General features: G+C 41.4%; 1 protein-coding gene across 2 annotated transcripts in view; it reads right to left on the reverse strand.

The window, feature by feature from the left end:
* The window catches only part of ARHGAP10 (Rho GTPase activating protein 10), a 144,170-nt gene extending 134,999 nt beyond the window's left edge, over positions 1-9,171 (reverse strand). The window contains exon 1 of one of the 2 annotated variants that reach the window (XM_083833629.1): positions 8,404-9,171. In XM_083833629.1, the coding sequence (XP_083689755.1) occupies positions 8,404-8,557 (154 nt within the window). In that variant the 5' untranslated portion in view covers positions 8,558-9,171. Of the gene's footprint in view, positions 1-471; positions 4,694-8,403 lie in introns of those variants that run through there. The other variant, XM_083833630.1, reaches the window with a different exon arrangement.
* Between the last annotated feature and the right edge of the window lie 3,242 nt (positions 9,172-12,413).

Raw genomic sequence — 12,413 nt, forward strand, 5'->3', positions numbered from 1 at the left:
ATATTTCAAAAAGTTTTTCTTTGAGTCCTCAGTGACCTGGCAACAAGCTCCCTTCACCTGTTTTGCAAGCTGGAGCTTTAAAAAAAAACAAAACAAAATTTTCTAAGCAATCATTTTCATTTAAATCCGTTACTAGTTTCCTTATCAACTTTGAAAATATTAATAACACTTGAATATATGTAAGTTGGAAAAAAAATCTTTTTTAAAGCATGCAACTTTTTCTAATGACTGGCAAAAATCACACATTACAACAAACAAAAGTAAGGTGTTCTCCCTCTGCTTGGGAAGAGAATCCACCTTTTGAGATTTGATATATTACAGTCCAGTATTTTCTTGTTGGTGGTGGTGTTTTGTTTTTTTTAAGTTGAAACATTACAAGCTTCAATCTCTTCATACATTCACCACTTCTAAGCCCTCAATTCATCAGCTTAATGGGGACAGGTGCAAATTTCAATGCTAAAAAGCACTTACCAGCAACAGACTTACTGAGGATGTACTCCTGGACACTGCACATTCTACAGCTTCCTCCAAGGCTCAGATCTAATACAGTCTTGCTCAGTTTTGTCCTGGTTGCTCAATTTTCCTTGCCAAATTAAACAAGACATTTTTTCCTCTTCAAGGACACAGAGTCCCAAGCAGCAAGTGGATATACAAAAGCTACAAAGAATTAAGGTAAACTAATAACCGGATCTGCTGGGAGGGTCAAATTCTTCTCTCTTGACCTACCTGATAACTCCCACCTGCCCCTCCTCTAAGCTAAAGAGGCAAAAACAAGCAGCAACACGACATTTATTCAAAGGTGTGGACAGTAGTGAAACCAACATCAGTTTAATAAGACTATGATTTTCCATCTCTGCAGATCACTCTTCCCTACTACTGCTTCTTTCCCACAGAGGACATCCCCAGATTCAGCAACTTAATCAGCCTTGGCCTGTTACTGCCACATTGCTCCTGAGCACCTGCGTATCTTCTCTCAATTTTTATCTTGAAAGATGAGCAAACACATGGGAGGGAAAAGAACAGCCAGGAGAGGAAACAAAAACAGAACAGAAGGAGTAGAAGACATCCGTACAAGAAGCATCAGCCCACAGGTGCAAGTAGGTATGGAAAAACAACTACATAACATTCAGTTTGCCTGCCAGAAATTGCCCAGAACACCTGTTCAGAATAAGAATTTGAGAATAGCATAAACCTAACCACAGCTCTCCCATAAGGTATCCATCCCAGTTCCAACATCCCCTTTCCCAGTGAGGTACTTGTGTGTGCACTCTGGATACCAGGTGCACATCTGCATCCCAGGCACGCAGCGTGGGGCATTTTAAACTGCAGGCCCTGCCTCTTCCATCAGAGTCCTGTCCCAGAGCACAGCCTCCACAGGAGCAGCTGGGATGCAGCTCCTGTGCCTACCATGGTTCTTTTTGCCAAAGACGATGGATTTAGCTCAGCAATAAGATAGATTTTGGGCACCTACTAAAGCTGACAGATGTTTAAGTGTCTGAACAGTCGTTGCTTCAACTATTCTGCTAATAATTTGCCCAAGTTTATCTGATCATATATTTTTATGCTCACTAGGTATTCCAGAAAAGCATTCAACTGCTCAGAGTACCTTAATTCCCCATCTCCAAAACAAAGACTTTTAAAAGATGATCAGAACACCAGTGTGTCACAGCATCTCTATAACAACTGTCATAAGAATAACAGCAAGTTTCGTCGGGAAGCTCAGAAAAGTGGCATTAGAGCCTCTTTAAACCTTAGACCCAAAGGGGAATCCCAGCAAACATCAGCAAGTCATAAACACTCCCCTGAGAAGCAACAACCCTCCCTATCAAAACATAAAGGGTATTGCCAAGGTCCACATGCTGTTGACTACCTCCCTCAGACAGCCAAGCCTCTATTTTTTAAGCTAGTGAGTAAAATGCTGCAGTAGTGATCGAAGCTGGTGGTGTAAAATAAAGCACCAAGGTCACAGTGAACTCCATATATAAATATGCGATGTTAAAAAACATCTGGGTAGGTAGGAGGAGAGAAGTACCGGGATGCAACTCTTTCATGCCGTTGCAAAACATGTTTCCAAGCGCTCCTCTTGGAAGCCAGGGCACAGCACCTGGCCTGTACACTACTCCCACTGCTGCAGGTGGCACAAATAAAGCTGTCTGGAACAGGTCAGCTCCCCTCCCTGCCTCCTTATAAGAAATCAGTACATATCGCAGATGAGAAGGTCTGTCTCACTAAGGACTACAAAGTTGATTTTAGACTGACTTGAGAAGTATTTTCAGCACCGTTAACTTCTGCTTATCAAAATTTACAGCGTATTTGCATTACAGAGCTGACAAGTATATGATCGTTTCAGGAATGGAATACACCTGCAGCCTTAGCAAGCGTGCAGCCTTAACAGCAGATCTATTTTTCTTTATTTAATTGCAAGCAGGTGTTGTCACTTTGCAGACTAGAACAAATCCAGCCAACTCAAGATAATGGATTCAAATTCCATACTATTTAATACGTTTCCAAGAGGCTTGTCGTTAAAAAGGAAAAAAAATAAAACAGGAAAAGAATTGGAACATGAACTCCGAAATGACTTTTCTAAAAATTACAGACTGCTCTTTTTTTTTTTCCCTGAAAAGACACTAAACAGTCTCCTTCAATAACTACCTACAGAGTTTATCTAAACTAAAACTCACATTTCCACAAAATTTTCAAAAGACAACTGCTTCAGTCAAGAACCTGTTGCTTCTCTTATCGCTGATAAAACTCATGTAAATTCATGTATTTTAAGAAATCACACGTTCTAGTTCACCAGCACAATGCTCTACTTTGAATACAGGAAAAAAAACAGTGGAGCATCTGCAGGACAAAGAAGGTAATGGAGCTAGTTAGTAATCCAAGCTGAAAAGACATGATTCAAGATGACAAACTGGCATCCTCCACAGAATGAGCTTGACACTTTTTATAGCTACTGACACAGTAATGAATGCTTTACTTCGGGTGGAGCTAAATGCAATGTTCTACAGAGTATTTTCTTAAAAGAAAGTACTTCCCTGATCCCAGTACAGAAACAGATTTATCTACAAGCAGGAAAAAAAGGTAGTGTCTTAGCTAATTAGGCCTAACAGTGGCAATCACCTTGGAGGGAAGGGAAAAACAACATTCTATTATTATAAGCAGTTCTTTCTGAAGGGAAAGCTGCATCAGATGGGCCCCAAAGCATCTATTTGCCTTAGTCTTCCAATGCTTCCACTATTGAGCTGAAATCTGAATTCCAATAGGAAGGTCTTTGTTTGTTTGAATAGTGTAAAAAAAAAAAAAAAGTATATACTTCTCAGTAGCCTAACACTACTCTAGCAGAAATTATCTAACTCTGCCCTAACAGAGTGTTTTTCAAACTTATATCTCAGACTGTTCATATAAGAGCACTTATTTGCTTACTGTTATCACATCTACAACATGCCTTATAACAGAAATAAAGGTCATTTTTGCAATTGAAAACTAAAACAGCTCTCTAAAACGCTAAATGTGAAGATATACTAATTCATAGCTCCCACTGAATTCAAGGAAAATGAGGCAAAGATGGAAGCCTAGCTAATACTGGTGATTTAGGAAAGTTTGCACACAAGTTCAGCTAAGGCCCCCTTGCAGTATTCCCCACTCTTCCCCCTTGTTAACTAGGAATGACATTAGGTTTTACTCTGTCTTCAGATTCTTTCTAAGTCTTTAGTGAATGCCCATTTCTGCAACAGAAGTAATTAATGAGTTCCCTATTAACTGTTTTACCTTACTTCTTTGACATGCATTTAAGTGCCGAAAGAACAACATTATTGTTGCAGAAAATTCCTAAGACTTTCAGAGCTGGCACAAATAATACAGTCAGCTAAGTGGGTTCATAAATGCAGATTATGCTAAGGAAAGCTTTAAAAAAAATGGACATTTAGTGCTTACGAAAAAAAGCACTGTAGTTCAGGTGATCTGAATAGCTTCTACACTCTGTTATTACACGGATTACAACAGCCACTACTGTTATATGATGACATCCATCTTTGGTCAGACCAAAACCCCACCTAGCACAGCATCTGAGAGGTCAACCAACACCATACACTAAGAGAACGTGCCCAGAAAAAAAGAAAAAAAAAAACAGGCGTTTGGCCAACACAGACAACAAATGAGGTCCTGGATTTGGATTAGGTATTGTTCATCAGTCAACTCTGCTAAAATAAAGACTCAGCCTATTCTGGTAGGTCAAGGATGGGACTGGGAATGGCTTTATTCCCATTGTCAACAAGATTTCCACTCTGCTTATCTTCTTGATGGTGAGCTTGTAAAAGACCAGTTAGTAATAACTAAGAATATCTCAGTGGAAACAGAATTTGCTGTTTTTTCTCATGAATGCAGAAATACTCCCTGGAGCATGCCAGCATTCTTCAGTGACAATTACCAGTAACTCTTCATATTCCAACAAACTCTTCCTAAAGACAAAAGAAATCTGGTTCTTGTTTCACATTCTATCTGGAAAAGTGCAAGGAATAATGTTTCTTTAACAAGCATAAAACAAAAACAACAATAAAAAGAGTCACTAGAAATCTGAGCACACAGAGCTGCCTGCAGAGAGTAGCACCAGACTAGCAAGGATGTGTTTTCCTCCTCTGACACACCAAATACAATGGCTGAGACGTCACAAAACTTCACTCACAAAACCAAAACCTCAAGATATGGCAGAAGCTATCTGGCTCTCAATCAAAACAGCTGCACAGCAACACTAATGAGAGACAAACCTACCCCAGTGAAAAGTGGGCAATCCGGCTGATGGATAGCAAGTTTCTCAGTATTCAAGCAAAGTAAAGTGGCTGACCTGGGTGCTAGCACAAGTGATAGGAGCATTTGAATACTGCAGTGCCATTGTGGCAGCAGCTGTAGATGGTGCAGACTTAATGAAGGGCTGTACGATGCATTTCAGCTGAGGATGAGAGCGCTCATGTGGGGCACCCTTCCCTACCAGATTTTGTCTGGACTTCCCCTTGGATGGGCATAGCATAGAGAACATCCCTTGAAAGTCTCCTGGGAACTCAACTTTTCTGTTTTCCCAGCCTCTCTTTCTTCTTCAACAGTCTGTTACAAAATTGCCACAGCTGAACCCAAACTCAGTTCTCTGATACAAGCCTAAATCCCAGAAGTGTGAGGCTATGCGTGCACACACTGGAAACAGCTGTGGGCACACACAAGTATCCTTCACAAAACCCCTTGTGCAGATTCTTCCTACTCCACCCTGAGGGTGGAATCCTGTCATATAAGAAGTGGGAGCTCCTGATGCACATTTACAGAAAAAGTCTCAGCTTCAGAAAAAAAAAAATCTTCAAATCTTACATTCTTGTCAAGAGACCAAGACTTGGGCCACTGAAGGGGGAGGAATTAGGAAGCAAGTATGTAGTATTTATCCAGTATATTCTGCACCTTCCAATAACTTGCATCTCAGGTTTTAAGAGCTCTGAACTAAACCTCTCAAATTCCAATTTTATTTCAGAATAAGGATTCTTTGATCAAGGAACCTTTAAATTTAATTTCTCTCAACAGAAGAATTACTAGCTCTATCCAGAAGTTATTTTTAAACTATTTTGATCTTCACTTGTTTGACTGAACTAGAATCCCCTGAGATATATTGCATTTTTATTTTGAAAGGCGTATGTGCATACCACTTGAATTTACTGATCAGTGGAAAAAAACTCTTCCTGTACCCCTTTTAAACATATTTAACTGCCATAAGAAAATAAAGAGACACCTATTGTTTATTCATTCTTCCAATATTTAGTTTGAAGTAGACAACTCAGTGATTCAAACCATGACACAGGAAACGAGACAGCTTTGAGTCAGTCTTGTTTATCTTTCTATCAGATTCTTGAAACAAGCGAGACTTAAAACTGCAAAGATACACTTGAAGTATACCTCATAACTGAGGGGTGGAAGCTCACCAAATTAAGAACACAAAAGATTTTCCTTTTCCTCTAAAAGCAGCACAGTCTGGTACTAACGAAATTTAATTCTTCTGAGTTTTAGGTGGAAAATACACTCCCATACAACAGAGGATACAAACGGGATGGAGCATCAAAGCCACTTGCAATATTTTCTGTCAAACAGGAAGCATGATGCATTAAGTCGCATAAGTTATTCACACCTCAAGAATCCTCACAATATTTCTGGTAAGATGCTGCTTTACAAGGGAAATAAGGAAAGCACAATTCTGAAAACAGCTCAGATAGGGAAATGCAGGCGCTCCCTATACAGTCAGTTCATTTCCCACAAATTTAAGAATATTAGGCCTTCTACATATCAGAAAGTTCACTATGCTCACCTATCAATTATAACAGATGAAACTTCTTGTAATTTACCCGGTTCTAGAAATAAACACTTTAGCTACTACTACTACTTCAGCTACTAAAACAGCTTTAAAAAAAAAATCATCCTCAACTGTTGGCTAAAATGGAGTCATTTAAGCTCTTAAAATGCCCTGTTTAATTATCATATTCTCTAGGTTGTGGCAAGCCAGACTTCATGCAGAAAATGTGGTTTTGACAGAGATGAATAGCTGAGTCTAGACCACTTCTTGAGCCCAGTTTTCAGAACAAATATGAATCCCATTTGCTTTCCTGACAGTGAAAGAATCTGGTTCCTCAACTTATTTAGATGCCAGTGCTTTCTTCTGCAAGCACAAGGAGGACCAACATGCTAACCACCAGGGTTCTAACAAGTTGTAACTCCTCCTTGCATTTCCTCTGGTTCGGTTTGGCTTTTAACATCTGTTGAACAGTGGCACTGTTTCACCGGCAGCAGCAGAAGACGACCCAATTTCAAACCTGTCAAACAGGGCTCTCTAGAGGGGAGAGACAACTGCGGAAAACTGAAACACATTAGGAGGCTTACCACACACAGCTACGTCCACCACTCACTGCACACCAAACCAACATTATCAGCAGAGGATTTTTCTGGGGTCAGGAGGCTCACAGAAATTAGGGCTTTCCCCATCTCCAGGCTTTTAAGTTCTGTGTATGTAACTGTACGTGTGAAACAGAGTTTGGGACACTTACCAGAAGATTGTCTAAATACCCGAGGAATATAAGCAATGTAGAATGATTTCTATCTATCTTTCTTGCTCAAATTTAGAAACATTTTTGTACTTTGTATTCCATGTTAAGATAATTTCTACTGACACCTCAAATCACAGATTACAGAACATCCTCAAGGAACACCTGATTTGCAAGAACTGAACATTAACTGGCCAACAAATAAGAGTTACAAACAAGTGACACTTGATAAGGTATTTTCTACCTTTTTTTTTTTTTTTTTTAACCCAGGCACATCAAACTGACACAAGCAGGCAAGAATACTTCTTTATTTGCACCAAATAGGTTACCTCGGTTTTTAAGACTCTCATCCTACCCAGGCAGCTACACAGCCCACACCACTGGCCAATTCCCTCTCAACCTACTTTAAATGAAGTATCTTGAAAACTGTGGTTCTCTGCCTTCAGAAATTTTCCATGATATCAAAGATGCAGAATACTTTTGAGAACGGTAGCAGAGTGCTGCATTAGTGATTCATTTGTACAGTTGGTATGATCAATTATCCTAATAGATATTTAGGAGACTATACTACTAGATCTTAAGTTAAATTACATTACAACAATACTACCATGTTTATTAGTGTGGGCACTTAAAAAAAAAAAGATTCTCATCATACCACAGCATAGCTACTATACATACACACAATATATATATTTTCAACAAGTACAAAATTAAGAATTGCCATCAAATTTTGAAAGGCCAAATACACAGAGCTGATAACTAGTGCTGTCACCGCAGAAGTGTAACTCTTGTGATTCCTGAACACACTTAAAATTTTAACAAAGGTGTACTTTCAGGAGCTTCTCCACGGATAACAAACGCATGCACGTGTTATGCGTAGCTTTCTTTAAGCTATGCAATGCACCGCCGCTCAGCTCGGTAACGCACCGGTGAAGCTGAACACAGTCTTTTCCCCCAGATTTCCCCTCTTGGCTCACTTCGGGCCGTACACCGCCGAAGACCTAAGCCAGGCCCCGGCCGAGGCACCGTGCAGCTGCCACCGGCGTTACAAGAGCTTTAGCAGCCGGCGCTGCTGCCGACCCCTTATCCCATGCCCAGGGCGCGGAGCTCCGGCCCCAAAACGGCAGGGAGGGGGCCCGCAGGAGGCGGCAGGTGGGCAGAAGAAGCCAGGCAGACCCCGCTCGCCGCCTTAAACCCGAGGCACCAGCAGCAAGCCGCTGTTTAGCGCTGAAACGCGGCGGGGCCAGGACAGCGGCTGCGTGCGGGCAGGAGCCGGCTCAGGGCGACAGCGGCGACCCGGCGCGACCCCCGGCCCAGCCCAGCCCTCCCCACTCACTTTTGGTGGCGGCGATCAGGTTTTTGCCATCCTTGAGCAACTCCTTGATAAACTTATTGGTCTTCTCCAGCTCGGCCTCGTGGGCTCGCACCCGCTCCCTGAACCAGGGGCTGTCCAGGTAGCAGTCGCTGAACTCCAGCGGCTGCAGCCCCATGGCTGCGGGGCCGGGCCGGCCTCAGCGCTCCTCGCACCCCGCTCCGGCGGCTGCGAGCCCCGCGGCGCTGAGGCGGGAGCCGCGGCCACAAAGAGCGGGCGGCTCCGGCGGCTCCCCCCGCGCAGGGCTGGGCGCGGGCAGCGGCAAGGCGGCCTCCCCGCTGCCAGGGGCGGCGCTGAGGGAAGCGAGAGGAGGGGAGAGGAGGCGGCCCGCTCCCGGCCGGCCCGGCCCACAGGGCGGCCGGCTGCCGCGGCACCCTGTGAGGGTGCGACCCTGCCCGACCTGCAGGGGGGCCCTCTCAGCTAGAGGGGCGCCGCTGGCAGGGAGAACAAATCCTGTAGCGAGACCCTAAGGAGATCACTCCACTTACCTGAATGTGGAACTGTTTCATTGTCTGAAAGGACCACAGGCTGGAAGGTGGTGCCGAGGGAAGACCCTGAACACCCAACCTTGCAAGAAAGTGTCCCGACCGCTACATCGCCTTGCCTGCTATGTCTATTTTCTAAACTTATTTAACTGAGAAGTCACTATGCTACACAGAACTATGTTTAAAAGAAAATTAAAATCCACCTTAAAAAATAACAAACAGTTCTTATCTCTGTTTACATTATTGGAGCAGCATTTCAAGAGCAAATATGGTTTCCATGAATAGTTTGTTTACTTTGTCCTGTGCTTGTCTTCAGGATGAAATTTAGAATATTTGTCACGCTTGTTTATACTTACTGCAGTTCTCCTATTATTCCACTGAAACGTTGTAAAGTAATCGGGTTGCGTACATCGCATGAAGTTACTTGAATTCAAATTTTAAAAACATTATGTTTACATAAAGCAAGGAAGCAAATCCACCATTCTGTTGAAATTCTGCACTGTTGATCCAGTGTTGTTATCAAGACAACACACTGGATTCCTAGCACCTACAGAAAAAGATTAAATGTGTTTTCTAAAACCTGACCCACCAATTCAAAACACTGTCTGAGCCCGAAATGACAGAATTATGATTAAAAAAGAGAAAGGGAGAAGACGTGAGGAGAAATAATAAACCATTAAATTAAATAGGCAAAAACTGCATATTTAATGAGCAATTAAAGGAGCTGAACTTTTTTTGCTAATTAAGGCTAGAAGTGTTTTTATATCAGCAGTTTAGAACATTCTCCCTTCTTCTGCCATTCTCTAATCAAGGTCATCAAATTCTACAGCCTTCTTGTAGCTTCATTTAAAAGACTAACACAGCTTGACTACATGAAGTTCTGGCAACGTTCTGTCCTTGTGCTATTATTTATCTTTGCTGTGGCTATTTGCCCTTGATAATCATTGCAAGTGTGGTTTTATGAAACACCCTCTTCAAGTTATTTTATACAATAGGCATATACTATCAAGGTGTTTGTTTTGTTCTTCCTTATCTTTCTTATGCTCTTGAATGATCACTTCAAAATGCTGATTTTCATGAAAGACACTGTTATTTGTTCTCCTGTGGCTGGTTCTGTCTCCAATCTGTATGCTATGGAGAGATGAGTTAGGGATTAGTAATTTTAACTTGCAGCTTTATTGATGGTTTATTACAGAGCATTGATATCAGCTTCCACCATTTGAAACATGCAGCTGTGTTGAGTTGTTGAAAACACTGACGAAAACAGCAGCAGCAACTACATCCTTCCAAGGTATTGTAGTTTTGTCTCCTAAGCACTTTTACCTCAGGAGGAAAGCCCTATCCAGGGCTAGAGTTTACACTGTTTCATTCTAACTCCTACCTTGCATTATATTAGTAGCTTAATGCATATGCAAGGTACTACTAGGCTGCATACTCCTCTCATCCATCAGGTTTGCAAATAGAAGTGGACTAATGTCTGACTACCCATGATGCAGACCAACATTATTTAATCTACTGTCAACTAATCTGAATGTTATTACAGCAATCACATACGTAGCTGGTAAGATGGGCATTCTTTTCAGGCATTCCTTTGTAACACAAACTCTACACAATGAATTATCTTAGTATGCAGCTGTACGCAAACATTATATTCTGTGGCCATTTTTTTTCCTCTGAAGTATTCCATCAAGATGTACAAAGTGAGTATGGAATTAAAAAAACCTCTCCAGCCTTTGAACTGAACTGACTCATCCAAACTGCAAGGATTTGACTTTGACAGTTTTTAGTAATCTCCCACAAATGTAACAGTGTGAAATATCAATGTAAATTGTGTCAAATTAGCACATAGTACTTGATTTATATTTAAAAATAAGCACTATAAGATATTTATGCTATGCATCTGGTACTTTCTCTGGTCTAAAAACACAGCTGAACAGGTTTAGAAAATGATTGAGCTACCAAGTTCCTGGCCCATCACAGTATTCAGGACAGTCCAACTCCTGTTACACCTCACTGTCCACAGGTGATAATCACCTGTACTATGCCCTCATGTTCCCACTATGTCCCACAGATGTTAATGATTGTCTTTCTCCCCATGCTATCCTCCTGTAGTTGGAAAGCATAATTAAGCTAAATTCAGAGAAGCTTTTTCCCCATCTGTAACTAATTTAAAGTTCATTGCTTTACTTTCAGAATTGAAGGGCTAGGTCTGTTTATACCAGTTGATTTAATAAGATATTAAATTCTGCTTTATAGCTCAGTTTAGATAAGAAATATTTGATACACTCTGATGATAATATTTGTACATCCTCTTAGAATTTCTTCAGCCCAAGTTCTTCACAAGTTCTTTTGTGCTTTCTGGCAATGTCTTTCCTACATGGAAACTGCTTGTAACATCATTCAACTACTTGTCCTCAGTGCTGTCCTTTGGGACACTTCACTCGAAATGTGCGTAGGCTTATCTCCCACTTACAGTAGTCTAGGATAGTAATTGTTTGCCATAGATTATGGTTTTAACTGCCACTGTTTCTTTTAGACTAACTTTCCCCTCCATATGTACTACTTTCACCTTGTTCAAAATGCTGGCGAGGCATTTTTAAATGGTACTAATTTGTTTCTCAGAAGTGAAGGCATCTACAATATCCAGAGCTTTAAAGCACTGGGAGAGCTGTATTCATGCTTTAGAAAAGGGAAGCAATGATAAACAGCTTCATGTTTCAACGTTTCATGATTAATAAAGAGTGCCATAGCCTGTTCTTGTCCCAGAAAGTGGTTAAGACCAAATGAACACTGCCTTTTGGAAATAAAATTGCTCCAGGGCCTTGCATGTGGTTGATCTGAGGAGGAGGCAGCCTGCCATGTCCCACAGTGCAGGTCAAGTGATGCCATAGGCATAGAAGGGAGCAAGATAAGGCACTGAGGAATGGGAGCAAAGGTCTGAATTTTGCTCCTCTGTTAACGTAGAGCAGAGTCAAAGGCCTAAGACAACTTGGACTTGTTTATGACTTAAAAATAGGTGGTATGAATTTTTTTCCTCTAATGTCATTCTCCAGGCTTATCAATAACGTAATTCAAATTAAATATTACAAACACCGTAACTGCAGTTCAATTATAGGTGGTGCCTGCACAGCACGTGGTTGTTACACTGCATGATATAAACATTTAAGGTAGTAGGCTCTTACATGTAGAGCAGGTCTGAGTAATGTTGAATAGCAAGGGACTGGATTTAACAGTGCTGTAGGCCACTTCTAGCCCTGTGTCCCTATGACCTGAATTTCAAATTTTAAACATTGGATGTGGATGGCAAAATAACTTGGACAATATACATATATTTACATGTATATGCACATGTACCTATATATATGGCAGAGGGAGAGGGACAAGCAGAGTTATCCATAGGTTTGTGCTTGGCACGCCCTGCCAATAAGCAGTCAGAATCCACACAAAGAAGCAATAAGGAAATTTTAAGGAACAGTTTCTGATCAAAAT

Source organism: Anser anser (assembly GCF_964211835.1).
Source record: "Anser anser genome assembly, chromosome: 4".
NCBI lineage: Eukaryota > Metazoa > Chordata > Aves > Anseriformes > Anatidae > Anser > Anser anser.